Here is a 17,936-nt window from a genome sequence, read left to right on the forward strand (position 1 = left end):
TCCTTGTCGGTGAATCTCAGGAAACGTATGGTGATTGGGCGCGTGGTTGTCTGGCTGCTGGTGGGGGCCTCAGTGCTCGGTGAGCTCTCTCGAGTTCTATGGGCCTGTCGGTGGACAGGTGGAGCCACTCGGGAAGTTTGTCTTGCAGGTAGCGGATCAGTGGCATGTTTCCCTCTTCAATTTTTCCCCCAGATTTAATAGAACACAATTATTCCTTCGCCCCCCGTTTTCTCTTCAAGGTTCTCTATTTTCTTTTTAGCATATACTATTGTTTCCATGACACCTGTCAGTAAGTTTTCCATGGATAGGATTTGCCTCTCTGCCTTAACCATCAACGTGCGGCACCTGGACATCTTGTTGTTGATGTCAGGCAAAGCATTTTCCAGGATTGTCACCGTGGCCCCTATCGCACTGAGCTGAGAGTTAATGCCATCTAATTTGATGTTGAGTTCTGTACATTGGGATCTCAGCTCAGAAAGGATGTCGTTGACAGAGTGCAAGGTTAGCATTTGTTGGGCCTCGGGGGGGACGGGTCCTCTCTCCTGTCTAATGGCTTTTTCTGAAGCTAGCTACTTGTTGGAGGATTTTTCTGCCGCTAATGCTCGAGTCCGGGTAAAAATGTTACCAGTAATGTTGCCTTTTGTAGCCGCCATTACTTTTTGACTAAAGGTAAAGGAGTTTAAACTTGAAGTGGAGGTAAGATTAAGAATGGGAAACTACTTGAGCGGAGTTCTTAGTTCATGCGGCCATCTCGTTCAAGGGTCACGTGATCCCCCGTATTCAGACCTTTTGTTATGAGACTCAAAATTGAGCTCAGATGCATAGTGTTTCCATTGATTATCTTTGAGATGTTTCGACAACTTGATTGGAGTCCACCTGTGGTAAATTCAAATGATTGGACATGATTTGGAAAGGCACATACCTGTCTATATAAGGTCCCACAGTTGACAGTGCATGTCAGAGCAAAAACCAAGCCATGAGGTCGAAGGAATTGTCCGTAGAACTACGAGACAGGATTGTGTCGAGGCACAGATCTGGGGAAGGGTACCAAAAAATGTCTGCAGCATTGAAGGTTCCCAAGAACACAGTGGCCTCCATTACTCTTAAAGTGAAAAAGTTTGGAACCACCAAACCCCTTACTAGAGCTGGCTGCCCGGACAAACTGAGCAATCGGGGGAGAATGGCCTTGGTCAGAGAGGTCACCAAGAACCCGATGGTCACTCTGTGGAGAACCGTCCAGAAGGACAACCATCTCTGCAGCACTCCAACAATCAGGCCTTTATGGTATAGTGGCCAGACAGAAGCCACTCCTCAGTAAAAAGGCACATGACAGCCCACTTGAAGTTTGCCAAAAAGCACCTAAAGACTGTCAAGACCATGAGGAACAATGGCCTCTATGGCCTGAATGCCAAGCCTCACGTCTGGAGGACACCTGGCACCATCCCTACGGTGAAGCATGTTGGTGGCAGCATCATGTAGTGGGGATGTTATTCAGCAGCAAGGACTAGAAGACTAGTCAAGATCGAGGGAAAGATGAACAAAGCAAAAGTACAGAGATCCTTGATAAAAACCTGCTCCAGAGATCTCAGGGCCTCAGACTGGGGCAATGGTTCACCTTCCAACAGGACAACAACCCTAAGCACAAAGCCAAGACAATGCAGGAGTGGCTTCGGGACAAGTCTCTGAATGTCCTTGAGTGGCCCTTCCAGAGCCCGGACTTGAACATGATCGAACATCTCTGGAGAGATCTGAAAAATAGCTGTGCAGTGACGCTCCCCATCCAACCTGACAGAGCTTGAGAGGATCTGCAGAGAAGAATGGAAGAAACAGGGGTGCCAAGCTGTTAGCGTCATACCCAAAAAGACTCACAGCTGTAATCACTGGCAAAGGGGCTTCAACAAAGTACTGAGTAAAGGGTCTGAATATTTATGCAAATGTGTTATTTCCGTTTTATATTTTTAATAAATTTATAGAATAAAAAAAAAAAAAAAAAAAAAAAAAAAAGTTTTTTAATCATTCTAAAAGGCTGTTTTTGTTTCGTCATTATGGGGTATTGTCTGTAGATTGATGGCAAAAAAATGATTTAATACATTTTAGAATAAGGCTGTAACGTAACAAAATGTGGAAAAAGTCAAGTGGTCTGAATACACTGTATCTACCTCAGATACTTCGTACCCCTGCACATTGATCTGGTACTGGTACTCCCCTGTAAATAGTGTCATTCTTGTGTATTTTATCTCTTATTACAAATTATTACAAGTTAGTAACAGCGAATGCCAGGGGACTGACAGTGTACTGAATCCTCCACAGTATCAACACAAACCAGTCCAACTCAGAAGAACAAAGTAACAATCTAATTCATCCTGCTACAAATAGGATGATACAAAAACAACTAGGCCTATTGTTCATGTCTTGAACCAGAACCTGCTTTATAACCAGTGCTGCAGACACAGCAGTACCCTAGATTAAAAGCTTATCTGTGGGCAGAGGGTCATACCTTGCTGTTATCACAGGTCCCGAGTGGATTCATTACTTTACCACACTCTATTTTCACCTACACTGTTCCTCCTTAAAAGTAGCCATGGAAATAGCCTAACACTACTGAAAGACGACACATTGGAAAACGGGATCCCAACTCCGATGTCGTCACCCATTGAAGTTGACATTTTAAACGGTTAAGGTAAGGGTTATGGTTAGGTAAGGGTATGGTTAGGTAAGGGTATGGTTAGGTAAGGGTTATGAAGGTTATGAAAGTGTTATGTTATGGTTATGTAAGCGTTAGGGTTATGGTTAGGTAAGGGTATGGTTAGGTAAGGGTATGGTTAGGTAAGGGTTATGAAGGTTATGAAAGTGTTATGTTAGGGTTATGTAAGCGTTAGGGTTATGGTTAGGTAAGCATTATGGTTAGGTAAGGGTTATGGTAACCATACCCTAACTGCTACACTTCTCCTGCTTATAGTAACCATGGAAATAGCCTAAAACTGCTGCAAGATGACACATTGTCTGAGACAGAATTCTCAATTTCCTATTTCCCTGATCATCCCATCATTGCCAGGAGCCTTTTCTGTCCCGGGCTGCTGCAATACTCATTATAGAAACAAACTGTGACAAAAGATTTTACGAAGAAACTCTGGGATTCAGGCCATGAAGGAATCTGAGGACGATCAGAAAGTATTCATGGCCCTTGACCTACTCCACATTTTGTTGTGTTACAGCTTTAATTCAAAATGGATTAAATATGTTGTTTTTTCTCACATCTACACACACAATACCCCATAATGCCAAATCAAAACATGCTTATAGATATTTTTCAAAATATTGAAAATGAAATACAGAAATGTCAGTAATTATGCAGAATTGTTCCCAGCCCTGAGTCAAGACATGTTATAGTCACCTTTGGAAGCTATTACAGCTGTGAGTCTTTCTGAGTAAGTCTCTAAGAGTTTCCACACCTGGATTGTACAATATTTGCACATTATTCTTTAGAAAATTCTTCAAGCTCTGCCAAATTGGTCGTTGATCATTGCTAGACAGCCATTTTCAAGTAATCATAGATTTTAATGCCGACTTAAGTCAAAACTAACTCGGCCCTCAAGAACATTCAATGTAATCTTGGTAAGCAACTCCAGTGTATATTTGGCCAAATAGACAGTGAATTTGTCTCCTAGTGTCTGTTGGAAAGCAGACTGAACCAGGTTTTCCTCTATGAGTTTGCCTGTACTTATATTCAGATTCTTGACCACTTTATGCAGTTTTACTTTAGTGCCCTATTGCATGTTTTGGAGTATTTTTATTCTGTACAGGCTTCCTTCATTTCACTCTATCAATTAGGTTAGTATTGTGGAGTAACTACAATGTTTATCCATCCTCAGTTTTCTCCTATCACATCCATTCAACTCTAACTGTTTTAAAGTCACCATTGGCAGAGATTAAATCCCTGAGCGGTTTCCTTCTCCAGCAACTGAGTTAGGACGGACACCTGTATATTGGTAATGACTGGGTGTATTGATACACAATCCAAAGTGTAATTAATAACTTCCCCAAGCTCAAAGGGGTATTCATTGCCTTTTTCTTTTTTCTACCAATAATAGGTGCCCCTCTTTGCGAAGCATTGGAAAACCTCACTGGTCCTTGTGGTTGAATCTGTGTTTGAAATGTACTGCTGGAATGAGGAACGTTACAGATAATTGTATACAGTTGAAGTCAGAAGATTACATACACTTGGAGTCATTACAACTTGTTTTTCAACCACTCCACAAATTTCTTGTTAACCAACTATAGTTTTGGCAAGTCGGTGAGGACATCTACTTTGTGCATGACACAAGTCATTTTTCCAACAATTGTATACAGACAGATTATTTCACTGTATCACAATTCCAGTGGGTAGGAAGTTTACATACACTAAATTGACTGTGCCTTTAAACAGCGTGGAAAATTCCAGAAAATTATGTCATGGCTTTAGAAGCTTCTGATATGTTAATTGACATCATTTGAGTCAATTGAGGTGTACCTGTGGATGTATTTCAAGGCCTACCTTCAAACTCAGTGCCTCTTTGCTTGACATCATGGGAAAATCAAAAGAAATCAGCCAAGACCTCAGAAAACAAATGGTAGACCTCCACAAGTCTGGTTCATCCTTGGGAGCAATTTCCAAATGCCTGAAGGTACCACGTCCATCTGTACAAACAATAGTATGCAAGTATAAACACCATGAGACCACGCAGCCGTCATACCGCTCAGGAAGGAGACGCGTTCTGTCTCCTAGAGATTAATGTAATTTGGTGTGAAAATTGCAAATCTATCCCAGAACAACAGCAAAGGACCTTGTAAAGATGCTGGAGGAAACAGGTACAAAAGTATCAATATCCACAGTAAAACGAGTCCTATATCGACATAACCTGAAAGGCCACTCAGCAAGGAAGAAGCCACTGCTCCAAAACCGAATGGACAATGACCCCGAGTATACTTCCAAAGTTGTGGCAAAATGGCTTAAGGACAACAAAGTCAAGGTTTTGGAGTGGCCATCACAAAGCCCTGACCTCAATCCTATAGAACATTTGTGGGCAGAACTGAAAAAGCATGTGCGAGCAGGGAGGCCTGCAAACCTGACTCAGTTACACCAGCTCTGTCAGGAGGATTGGCCAAAATTCACCCATCTTATTGTGGAAAACTTGAGGAGGGCTACCCAAAACGTTTGATCCAAATTAAACAATTTAAAGGCAATGCTACCAAATACTAATTTAGTGTATGTAAACTTCTGACTCACTGGGAATGTGATGAAAGAAATAAAAGCTGAAATAAATCATTCTCTCTACTATTATTCTGACATTTCACATTCTTAAAATAAAGTGGTGATCCTAACTGACCTAAGACAGGGAACTTTTACTGGAATTACATGTCAGGAATTGTGAGTTTAAATGTATTTGGCTAAGGTGTATGTAAACTTCCAACTTCAACTGTATGTGGCATTACAGAGATGAGGTAGTCATTAAAAAAGCACGTTAAACACTATTATTGCACACAGAGTGAGTCCATGCAACTTATTAGTATACTTGTAAGCACATCTTTACTCATGAACTTGCCATAAAAAAAGGAGTAGAATAGTTACTGACTCAAGACATTTCAGCTTTTCATTTTTAATAAATTAGTAAACATTTCTAAAAAAGAATTCCACTGACTGACATTATGGGGTATTGTGTATAGGCCTGTGACACACAATATACACTTGATCAATTTGAAATTTAGGCTGTAGCAAAATATTTGGAGAAAGTCAAGGGGTGTGAATACTTTCTGAAGCCACTGTACAGACAGATCACTAAGGAAACAAAAACAAGCAGATCTTCGAGAGGGAGAGAAAAGCCTGGGAAATATATTAAGCGAACAGAATGAGTTCAAGGAGCAAGTGTGATTTACTATAATATATAATAATATATGCCATTTAGCTGACGCTTTTATCCAAAGCGACTTACAGTCATGTGTGCATACATTCTACGTATGGGTGGTCCCGGGAATCGAACCCACAACCCTGGCGTTACAAGCGCCATGCTCTACCAACTGAGCCACAGAAGGACCATGACTATTTACTTGATTGATTTATTTATTTAGCAAAGTATAGAGGGAGAGATTAGCTGGATGTGGAATTAAACTAGACAGGTGAGAGCATTGAGGATTAACTGACTGTAGATATAGGCCAAGTCTCTTCACGGGCGTTAAAGTAACACTCACTGGCCCTGAGCAGTGGAATCTCTATGGAATCACCTGTGTCACAAACGGACTTCTTTAACGACAACATGAATGGCACATACCTCATTCCTCAATAAAATGCACAACCAAAACCTCAGCAAGCTTTGCATATTTTGAAGTTTGCTCATCTCTCGCAAAGCGAGCCTTTAATTCCATTCCAGTTGAATCGTTCATTTCTTTATCAGCTTTGACAACAGAAATTATAAGTGGAATGGTATATGAGGAAGGAGAATCCTCAGAATATCATTACTATGGTAATCAGTAGCCCCACTTATTTGCATCTTGCACAGAGATCACGCACAGGCTCTCTCACGCACTCACTCAGTGTTTCTCTCAAACCATGTTTTTTATATTAACATTAAGGTCAGGTGTCCTCACCCTTTTTATGGCCAAGCTGGAACTGAGATCCAGGTAATTATAATCCACGAGTAAGTAGACTACACCTGACAGACTGTAGATGTAGCCTAAACACCAAAAAAAAAAAATCCCCTTGGAAATATGTAAGAGCCTGGTGAATTACACTGAACTTTCACTTTCCCATAATCTCCTCTATAACTCCTGGGTCTCCCTCCTAGGTAAAATACCTGTGATCACTGGACAGTCAATTAAAGGGCTATATAGTAGCAGGGAAACAGAGAGCGGTGGCTTTAGATGACCAAGGAATCCCAGTCCAGCACAAAGGACTAACCGAACAGACAGAGTCTGAGGACTCAACAACACAAAGCAATGTAACTAGTAGGAGCAACCCTCTCATCGGCATTAGAACAGCATCTCTGTATCCACATGCTGTATTGTCCGGCACACAGCATCTCATTAGCACAGAGAGACTGTAAAAGAGAAGACATTCCCTCTGTTCATAAACACGGAGGTCTGACTCTGGCCAACACAGCCCAGCGATAAACACTGCCACGCCAGTGGAACAGCACCGCTCAGTCAGGCAGAGAATTATCCAGGGAGGAAGAGTCGGAGCCACTTTAATTAAAAGGAAAAAGAGGCCATAAAGAAGAGGGACTTGAGAGGGAGACAAACTTTGTGAAAGCTTCATTTGAATTTTAATATGCATCATTGTCTCGATTATCATTATCATCACAGCCTCACGGAAATCAATTAAAATCAAAATGTCATTGCATTCCTTCTGAAGCAGACAGGGACAGGATGCAGAGGTACTACACCACAACAGTGGCAACACAGCCAGGGGTGAATGAGAATCAGGAGTCATTGAACGCTAACTGCTCACACAATAGCCATAAGTACACTGCTGTGATGTGGGAATACAAAAGAACTGGAATCTCACTGTGGAATCCCTCACATATCCCAAAATAAATCCCTCTACACAAATGATTCTACAGTATTCCCAGGAAGCTTACTTTCTGGGAGAACTGGAATGTTTGAATATGCTGGACATCACAAAATGGAGCTGTAGCCAGGTATCCACTATGAGTATCTAGTCATGTATTGTAGTCAAGGCTCATCTTAAATAACTACTGCTGTACACACCTTTTCTATTCATATACTGTCCATAGTCTATACACACCATTATATATACAGTGCATTCGGAAAATATTCAGACCTTCATTTTATCCACATTTTGCTACATTACAGTCTTATTCTAAAATGTACAAAATTGTTTTTTTCCCTCATCAATCTACACACAATACCCCATAATGACAAAGCAAAAACCGTTTAGAAGTTTTAGAAATGTATTAAAAAATAAAACACTGAAATATCACATTTATATAAGTATTTAGAACCTTTACTAAGGAATTTGTTGAAGCACCTTTTGCAACGAGTACAGCCTCAAGTCTTCTTGTGTATGGCTCTACAAACTTGGCAAAACTGTATTTGGAGAGTTTCTCTCATACTTCTCTGCAGATGCTCTAAAGTTCTGTCAGGTTGGAGCTAGTCTCTCCAGAGATGATGGCTCTGGTTGGGCCACTCAAGGACATTTATAGACTTGTCCCAAAGCCACTCCTGCGTTGTCTTGGCTGTGTGTTTAGGGTCGTTGTCCTGTTTGAAGGTGAACCTTCGCCCCAGTCTAAGGTCCTGAGAGCTCTGGAGCAGGTTTTCATCAAGGATCTCTGTACTTTGCTCAGTTCATCTTTCCCTCGATCCTGACTAGTCTCCCAGTCCCTACCACTGAATAACATCTCCACAACATGATGCTTCCACCACAATGCTTCCCCGTTGGTGCCAGTTTTCCTCCAGACGTGACGCTTGGCATTCAGAACAGAGTTTAATCATGGTTTCATCAGATCAGAAAATCTTGTTTCTCACTGTCTGAGAGTCCTTTAGGTGGCATTTGGCAAACTCCAAGCAGGCTGTCATGTGACTTTTACTGAGGAGTGGCTTCCATCTGGCCCCTCTACCATAAAGGCCTGATTGGTGGAGTGCTGCAGAGATGATTGTTCTTCTGGAAGGTTCTACCATCTCCACAGAGGAGCTCTGGACCTCATGGCTTGGTTTTTGCTCTGACATGCACTGTCAACTGTGGGACCTTATATAGACAGGTGTGTGCCTTTTCAAATCATGTCCAATCAATTGAATTTACCACAGGTGGACTCTAATCAAGTTGTAGAAACATCTCAAGGATGCACCTGATCTAAATTTCAAGTCTCATAGCAAACAGTCTGAATACTTATGTAATTAAGGTTAAATACATTTGCAAATATTTCTAAAAACCTGTTTTTGCATTGTCATTGTGGGGTATTGTGTGTAGATTGATGAGAAAAACATATTTAATGAATTATAGGATAAGGCTGTAACGTAACAAAATGTGGCAAAAAGGGAAGGGGTCTGAATACTTCCTGAATGCCCTGTACATACAGTGAGCTCCAAAAGTATTGTACTACGGACAAAACACCTCTAAGCGGTTCACCTGATATGGATGAAAATACCCTCAAATTAAAGCTGACAGTCTGCACTTTTTTGTGCTGCAACCATGTTGTCTCTTTTGTCGTGATGTGCATTTTGTTCTGCATTTTATTCTTAATCCCATCCCCCGTCCCCACAGGAGGCCTTTTGCCTCTTGCTAAGCCATTATTATAAATAAGAATGTGTTTTTAATTGTCTTGTTAAATGAAGGTTAAAAAAAAATATTTTTTTTTATTGTCAAGTATAGGTCAATGACTATTTCAAATATACTTGATTGTATTGGAGCAATGGTCCATTCCACTATACAAATTGGTTTGAATATCACAGTTTAAGTGGAGATTGCTTGAGTAACAGTTGTGTGTGCTGACTGAGTGAACTCTTACCTTGCGGCCGTCACTTGCGTGGCAGTTGACGTTTAACGGAGTGAGCAGGGCCATGAGCTTCTCTTCATTTCCACTCCTGCAGCGGAACAAAACATGGAGAGAAAAAACTAAAAGATATAGATCTATCCGAACGAGTGAGTGAGAAAGAGAAGGGGAAATGTAGTAGTATCTTTAGATACCTTTTCAGTATCTTTAACTAAAAAAGGATAACAAAAGAATAGGCAAGGAAAGTGGAAAGCTTTGCCCAAGGGAGTGTTTCAAAATGGACAGAACGGAGACCTAAAAAGCATTTTGTCTGCAGTCTAAACCAGGCCAGTAACTCTGACTACACCGGTCAAGAAAGATTGTTAGATAACAGACAACGGTGAAAAACACTGATGCTGTAACGCTCAATGAGTGAATGGGTGTGGAGTCAGGCGCAGAGAGCAAAGGATGGGTGTGGAGTCAGGCGCAGAGAGCAAAGGATGGGTGTGGAGTCAGGCGCAGAGAGCAAAGGATGGGTGTGGAGTCAGGCGCAAGTCAGGATGGGTGTGGAGTCAGGCGCAGAGAGCAAAGGATGGGTGTGGAGTCAGGCGCAGAGAGCAAAGGATGGGTGTGGAGTCAGGCGCAGAGAGCAAAGGATGGATGGGTGTGGAGTCAGGCGCAGAGAGCAAAGGATGGGTGTGGAGTCAGGCGCAGAGAGCAAAGGATGGGTGTGGAGTCAGGCGCAGAGAGCAAAGGATGGGTGTGGAGTCAGGCGCAGAGAGCAAAGGATGGGTGTGGAGTCAGGAGTCAGGCGCAGAGAGCAAAGGATGGGTGTGGAGTCAGAGCAAAGCAGAGAGCAAAGGATGGGTGTGGAGTCAGGCGCAGAGAGCAAAGGATGGGTGTGGAGTCAGGCGCAGAGAGCAAAGGATGGGTGTGGAGTCAGGCGCAGAGAGCAAAGGATGGGTGTGGAGTCAGGCGCAGAGAGCAAAGGATGGGGATGGGTGTGGAGTCAGGCGCAGAGAGCAAAGGATGGGTGTGGAGTCAGGCAAAGGATGGGTGTGGAGTCAGAGAGCAAAGGATGGGTGTGGAGTCAGGCGCAGCAAAGATGGGTGTGGAGCAAAGGATGGGTGTGGAGTCAGGCGCAGAGAGCAAAGGATGGGTGTGGAGTCAGGCGCAAAGGATGGGTGTGGAGTCAGGCGCAGAGAGCAAAGGATGGGTGTGGAGTCAGGCGCAGAGAGCAAAGGATGGGTGTGGAGTCAGTCAGGCGCAGAGAGCAAAGGATGGGTGTGGAGTCAGGCGCAGAGAGCAAAGGATGGGTGTGGAGTCAGGCGCAGAGCGGATGGGTGTGGAGTCAGAGAGCAAAGGATGGGTGTGGAGTCAGGCGCAGAGAGCAAAGGATGGGTGTGGAGTCAGGCGCAGAGAGCAAAGGATGGGTGTGGAGTCAGGCGCAGAGAGCAAAGGATGGGTGTGGAGTCAGGCGCAAAGGATGGGTGTGGAGTCAGGCGCAGAGGAAAGGATGGGTGTGGAGTCAGGCGCAGAGAGCAAAGGATGGGTGTGGAGTCAGGCGCAGAGAGCAAAGGATGGGTGTGGAGTCAGGCGCAGAGAGCAAAGGATGGGTGTGGAGTCAGGCGCAGAGAGCAAAGGATGGGTGTGGAGTCAGGCGCAGAGAGCAAAGGATGGGTGTGGAGTCAGGCGCAGAGAGCAAAGGATGGGTGTGGAGTCAGGCGCAGAGAGCAAAGGATGGGTGTGGAGTCAGACAAAGGATGGGTGTGGAGTCAGAGAGCAAAGGATGGGTGTGGAGTCAGGCGCAGAGAGCAAAGGATGGGTGTGGAGTCAGGCGCAGAGAGCAAAGGATGGGTGTGGAGTCAGGCGCAGAGAGCAAAGGATGGGTGTGGAGTCAGGCAAAGGATGGGTGTGGAGTCAGAGAGCAAAGGATGGGTGTGGAGTCAGGCGCAGAGAGCGCAGAGAGCAAAGGATGGGTGTGGAGTCAGGCACAGAGAGCAAAGGATGGGTGGAGTCAGGAGTCAGGCGCAGAGAGCAAAGGATGGGTGTGGGGTGTGGAGTCAGGCGCAGAGAGCAAAGGATGGGTGTGGAGTCAGGCGCAGAGAGCAAAGGATGGGTGTGGAGTCAGGCGCAGAGAGCAAAGGATGGGTGTGGAGTCAGGCGCAGAGAGCAAAGAGGGGTGTGGGTGTGGATGGGTGTGGAGTCAGGCACAGAGAGCAAAGGATGGGTGTGGAGTCAGGCGCAGAGAGCAAAGGATGGGTGTGGAGTCAGGCGCAGGAGGGTGTGGAGCAAAGGAAAGGATGGGTGTGGAGTCAGGCGCAGAGAGCAAAGGATGGGTGTGGAGTCAGGCGCAGAGAGCAAAGGATGGGTGTGGAGTCAGGCGCAGAGAGCAAAGGATGGGTGTGGAGTCAGGCGCAGAGAGCAAAGGATGGGTGTGGAGTCAGGCACAGAGAGCAAAGGATGCGGGGAAAAACACGCTTTCATGTCCAAAATCAAAGGAACAAAATAGTTATACCCAAACAGGCGTAACTATTACTACAATAAGTACCCTAAGGTAAAAATACCAGGACAGTGAGAAAACCCAACAAAACACTAACACCTCTCACAAATACAGAAGAACAAGCCCGCACAAACAGAAGCGGGCTAAACAAACTTAAATAACCCCACCCTAACAACCAAACAATGAACAGGTGAAACCAATGAGACAAAACCAAACGAACACGGAACAAAGGATCGGTGGAAGCTAGTAGACCGGCGACGACGACCGCCGAGTGCCACCCGAACAAGAAGGGGAGCCACCTTCGGTAATATTCGTGACAGATGCAGTGTACATTCTTTCCTCATGCCAAAAGAGATCTATTCTTTGCCAAAGGCTATGCAGAGACGCCTCCGGATATCCGAGTCAGCATCTCCACTCTACCCTGCTGCGGAGGTTCTTCCTGTGTTATTCTATTCTTCCATCCCTGAACACAATACACACACTGAACACACACTAAACAGCCGGAAATGAGGTCTGATGCAGCGTGATGTTTCATGGTGGTCAGGAGCCATATGGAGCTTCAGCATCTCCTGCCAGGGTCCCTGAAGCCAAGGGCCATCCCCTCCCCTCCCAGGTGTCAGTGTGACTGCATGATATTTCCATAGATCCACAGAAAGAGCCAGGGCCCGGGGTAAAAGACAGTCCTGAATATGGACGGACAACAGAACAAACTCCAGTAAGGGCCTACTGCTGTGCTGTGTCCTCCTCATTCTCCTCTGTCCTCGGGTCTCTTCACCCTCTGGCTGGTACCAGTAGCCCTGCTGCCTGATCCCTGAACATGTCAGTCATAATGTTGGCATGCTCAGGGAGTCTATTTATTAGGGATGTCCTCTAACTCCTGTAGTTGGTGACCGGTGACGGGAGGCCCAGTCATAATGTTGGCATGCTCAGGGAGTTTATTTATTAGGGATGTCCTCTAACTCCTGTAGTTGGTGACCGATGACGGGAGGCCCAGTCATAATGCTGGCATGCTCAGGGAGTTTATTTATTAGGGATGTCCGCTAACTCCTGTAGTTGGTGACCGATGACGGGAGGCCCAGTCATAATGTTGGCATGCTCAGGGAGTTTATTTATTAGGGATGTCCTCTAACTCCTGTAGTTGGTGACCGATGACGGGAGGCCCAGTCATAATGTTGGCATGCTCAGGGAGTTTATTTATTAGGGATGTCCGCTAACTCCTGTAGTTGGTGACCGATGACGGGAGGCCCAGTCATAATGTTGGCATGCTCAGGGAGTCTATTTATTAGGGATGTCCTCTAACTCCTGTAGTTGGTGACCGATGACGGGAGGCCCAGTCATAATGTTGGCATGCTCAGGGAGTCTATTTATTAGGGATGTCCGCTAACTCCTGTAGTTGGTGACCGATGTCATAATGTTGGCATGCTCAGGGAGTCTATTTATTAGGGATGTCCTCTAACTCCTGTAGTTGGTGACTAAGTCATAATGTTGGCATGCTCAGGGAGTATTTATTAGGATGTCCGCTAACTCCTGGTGGTGACCGGTGACGGGAGGCCCAGTCATAATGTTGGCATGCTCAGGGAGTTTATTTATTAGGGATGTCCGCTAACTCCTGTAGTTGGTGACCGGTGACGGGAGGCCCAGTCATAATGTTGGCATGCTCAGGGAGTTTATTTATTAGGGATGTCCGCTAACTTGTAGGGGTGATGTCCCCAGTCATAACTCCTGTATTTGGTGGGTGACCGATGACGGGAGGCCCAGTCATAATGTTGGCATGCTCAGGGAGTCTATTTATTAGGGATGTCCTCTAACTCCTGTAGTTGGTGACCGATGACGGGAGGCCCAGTCATAATGTTGGCATGCTCAGGGAGTTTATTTATTAGGGATGTCCTCTAACTCCTGTAGTTGGTGACCGAACTGACGGACGGAGGCCCAGTCATAATGTTGGCATGCTCAGGGTTTAGTTTATTTATTAGGGATGTCCTCTAACTCCTCCTGTAGTTGGTGACCGATGAGGCCCAGGGGCAGGCCCAGTCATAATGTTGGCATGCTCAGGGAGTCTATTTATTAGGGATGTCCGCTAACTCCTGTAGTTGGTGACCGATGACGGTTGGCAGGCCCAGTCATCATAATGTTGGCATGCTCAGGGAGTTTATTTATTAGGGATGTCCGCTAACTCCTGTAGTTGGTGACCGATGACGGGAGGCCCAGTCATAATGTTGGCATGCTCAGGGAGTTTATATTTATTAGGGATGTCCTCTAACTCCTGTAGTTGGTGACCGATGACGGGAGGCCCAGTCATAATGTTGGCATGCTCAGGGAGTTTATTTATTAGGGATGTCCTAACTAACTCCTGTAGTTGGTGACCGCTAACTGAGTTGGTGACCGATGGGAGGCCCAGTCATAATGTTGGCATGCTCAGGGAGTTTATTTATTAGGGATGTCCTCTAACTCCTGTATGCTCAGTTGGTGACCGGTGACGGAGGCCCAGTCATAATGTTGGCATGCTCAGGGGTGAGTTTATTTATTAGGGATGTCCTCTAACTCCTGTAGTTGGTGACCGATGACGGAGGCCCAGTCATAATGTTGGCATGCTCAGGGAGTTTATTTTAGGGATGTCCGCTAACTCCTAGTTGGTGACCGATGGATGTCCCAGTCATAACTTGGCTGCTAGGGAGTTTATTTATTAGGTGTCCGCTAACTCCTGTAGTTGGTGACCGATGACGGAGGCCCAGTCATAATGTTGGCATGCTCAGGAGTTTATTTTATTTATTAGGGATGTCCATGCTCAACTCCTGTAGTTGGTGACCGATGACGGGAGGCCCAGTCATAATGTTGGCATGCTCAGGGAGTGTCCTCTATTTATTAGGGATGTCCTCTAACTCCTGTAGTTGGTGACCGATGACGGGAGGCCCAGTCATAATGTTGGCATGCTCAGGGAGTTTATTTATTAGGGATGTCCGCTAACTCCTGTAGTTGACCGATGTCATAATGATGCCGGGAGTTTATTTATTAGATGTCCTCTAACTCCTGGAGGCCCAGTCATAATGTTGGCATGCTCAGGTTGGTGAGTTTATTTATGCTAGGGTTTATTTATTAGTCCTCTAACTCCTGTAGTTGGTGACCGAGTGACGGGAGGCCCAGTCATAATGTTGGCATGCTCAGGCAGTTTATTTATTAGGGATGTCCGCTAACTCCTGTAGTTGGTGACCCTGTATGGTGACGGGAGGCCCAGTCAGGGAGTAATGTTGGCATGCTCAGGGAGTTTAGTTTATTTATTAGGGATGTCCGGCTAACTCCTGTAGTTGGTGACCGATGACGGGAGGCCCAGTCATAATGTTGGCATGCTCAGGGAGTTTATTTATTAGGGATGTCCGCTAACTCCTGTAGTTGGTGACCGATGACGGAGGCCCAGTCATAATGTTGGCATGCTCAGGGAGTTTATTTATTAGGGATGTCCGCTAACTCCTGTAGTTGGTGACCCAGTCATGATGCGGGAGGCCCAGTCATAATGTTGGCATGCTCAGGGAGTTTATTTATTAGGGATGTCCTCTAACTCCTGTAGTTGGTGACCGATGACGGGAGGCCCAGTCATAATGTTGGCATGCTCAGGGAGTTTATTTATTACCGGGATCATAATGTTGGCATGCTCAGGGAGTCTATTTACTCCTGTAGTTGGTGACCGATGACGGGAGGCCCAGTCATAATGTTGGCATGCTCAGGGAGTTTATTTATTAGGGTCCGCTATGTCCGATGACTAACTCCTGGGAGTTTATTTATTAGGGATGACCGTAGTTGGTGACCGGGAGGCCCAGTCATAATGTTGGCATGCTCAGGGAGTTTATTTATTAGGGATGTCCGCTAACTCCTGGAGTTGGTGACCGGTGACGGGAGGCCCAGTCATAATGTTGGCATGCTCAGGGAGTTTATTTATTAGGGATGTCCGCTAACTCCTGTAGTTGGTGACCGGTGACGGGAGGCCCAGTCAGGATGTGCTATCACGGCAGCGAAGCCGGCCAGTCACTGATTTACCCAGATGACGTCACTAAAGGACGTCAGAGAAAGAAAGAAAAGGTTATTTCTCCCCCCCCCCCCTTCTCCTCTCTTATTTTCCCTGGACCAAGCTTTGCCAAAGTCCCTTCAGTGACGATGCATTCACAGCCAGCGGCTTTGCTTTCTTCTGCGTGTCTCTTTCTCCACTTCTCTTCTCCTTCCGACGGTAAACTGGCCTCAAGAAATCCTTCATTTAAATGCACAATAGCATCCCCAGGTTTAGCACAGAGTGAAGGCCACATGTTTAAAGCTAGCTGCTAGGGAGAGGCGCCTGTGTGAGAGAGAGAGTGTGTGTTTCCTTCCCTCTATGATAACTGACATCTCAGAAGAGCCTTATTTCTTACTGTAGAATAATCAATACCAGGCCTTGTCTTCATTAGTAGCGCTGAAAGCCCAGGATGGAAGGAGATCCATACAGTACATAGGCTTGTTATGGACACAGCGCGTGGTACATTATATTATCCTCCATGGTAACCCCTCTGATCATGGTTTCAACCGGCCAACAGCTCTCCCAGATAATGAAGTCAGAGTCTTTATAGTTCTCATCTCTGCCTCCATTTATTCCCCCAGAGGGCATTCTGATTGAGTCATCAAACACTGATTTCATGTAGTCTAGTAGGGCCTGGTGCCGAGGGGCCAACTCCAGGCCAGAACCAACACAAAGGCAGCCACTTCAGTATAATGAGCTGAATGTGACAGACATGCCTTGCTCCACAGGAAATGCTGGGTGGCTCACAGCACTCCTCTGAACTGTAACAGCCTTTTGTTATGCTGGGGAGTCCACTCTGGGGAGGAAACTGTGTCTATGTGGGCAACTGGAACAGCCATTGTGGGGAAGCCTATGTGTGTCCTTCATTTGTAGGAAGAAAAGACAGAGAGAGAGATCCCCTCATGCTTGTAGTCGACATGACAGCAGTTCCCAGAGGGCAGATGGAGTCAGTATGCATGGCAGGCAGCAGAACAGGAGCATATGGAGCAGGAGACCAGAGAATATCTCTGCAGATAAATGAGGATGTCTCATCTTCCTCTCTCAGGGCATCAATCCTCCTTCCCAGGGCAAACCTCTTCAGGGATGTCTGTGTAAACTAGGAACCCACTGGCACATCAGGAAAATATATCCACCACGTTATCGGCAATGTTGTTTCATCAGTCATAACAGCCATGGATATAGATGATGACCCCTCCTCTGAATCAATGCTGCCAGAGGGCCAGAGGGTCTCTCCAGCCCTCTATTATTAAACCTCTAATAATCCCGTCTGGTCACACACACATCCCTTCACCATAACAACCCGCACCGTGCACCAGCACTCCCAAACCACATGCACAGCCATTTCACAACACCTGTCTGCTAATGACGGAGGGGGAAAGGAGAGAGAATAAAGGAGGTAGCGAGAGACTGAGGGAAGATGAGAGGGGAGATTTCAAGCTTGCACTCACCTAGCTGCCTCCAGGAGTTCATCTTTCTTGTATTCACCTAAATGGTTGCAGAAAATCATAGTGTCAGAGACAGGCAGGGAGAGAAACGCACAGCAGCAGCACAGAGCCAGAGTCACAGCCGAGAGAGAGGCAGCTACTGCACAGAGAAAAACACACATACACTCACTCAATCTCACACACACCACAAACGGTACAGCAGAGCACCCACACATCAACACAGAGAGCCCCTCTCTTGCTCTCTGTCTGCCTCTATCTGTCTGTGTCTCTGTCTGCCTTTATCTGTCTGTCTGTCTCTCTCTCTCTCTCTGTCTGTGTCTCTCTCTCTCTCTCTCTGTCTGCCTCCCTCTCTCTCTCTGCCTCTCTCTCTCTGTGTCTGTCTGCCTCTCTCTCTGTGTCTCTGCCTTTCTCTCCCTCTGTGTCTCTGCCTCTCTCTCTCTGTGTCTCTCTCTCTCTGTGTCTCTCTCTCTCTGTGTCTCTCTCTCTCT

At 45.7% G+C, this 17,936-nt stretch overlaps 2 protein-coding genes across 2 annotated transcripts in view; one reads left to right on the forward strand and one right to left on the reverse strand.

Annotated features, from left to right (window-relative positions):
- LOC118380885 (putative cytochrome P450 120) overlaps nt 1-17,936 on the forward strand; it is a 345,267-nt gene that overhangs the window by 173,293 nt on the left and 154,038 nt on the right. The window lies entirely within an intron of this gene.
- The window catches only part of LOC118371101 (poly [ADP-ribose] polymerase tankyrase-1-like), a 178,274-nt gene that overhangs the window by 62,160 nt on the left and 98,178 nt on the right, over nt 1-17,936 (reverse strand). Inside the window, exons 4-5 of the mRNA XM_052458728.1 lie at nt 17,452-17,488; nt 9,498-9,573 (exon numbers count right to left, since the gene is read on the reverse strand). Of these exons, the coding sequence (XP_052314688.1) occupies nt 9,498-9,573; nt 17,452-17,488 (113 nt within the window). The remainder of the gene's footprint in view (nt 1-9,497; nt 9,574-17,451; nt 17,489-17,936) is intronic.

The sequence above is a fragment of the Oncorhynchus keta genome, chromosome 12 (assembly GCF_023373465.1).
Source record: "Oncorhynchus keta strain PuntledgeMale-10-30-2019 chromosome 12, Oket_V2, whole genome shotgun sequence".
NCBI lineage: Eukaryota > Metazoa > Chordata > Actinopteri > Salmoniformes > Salmonidae > Oncorhynchus > Oncorhynchus keta.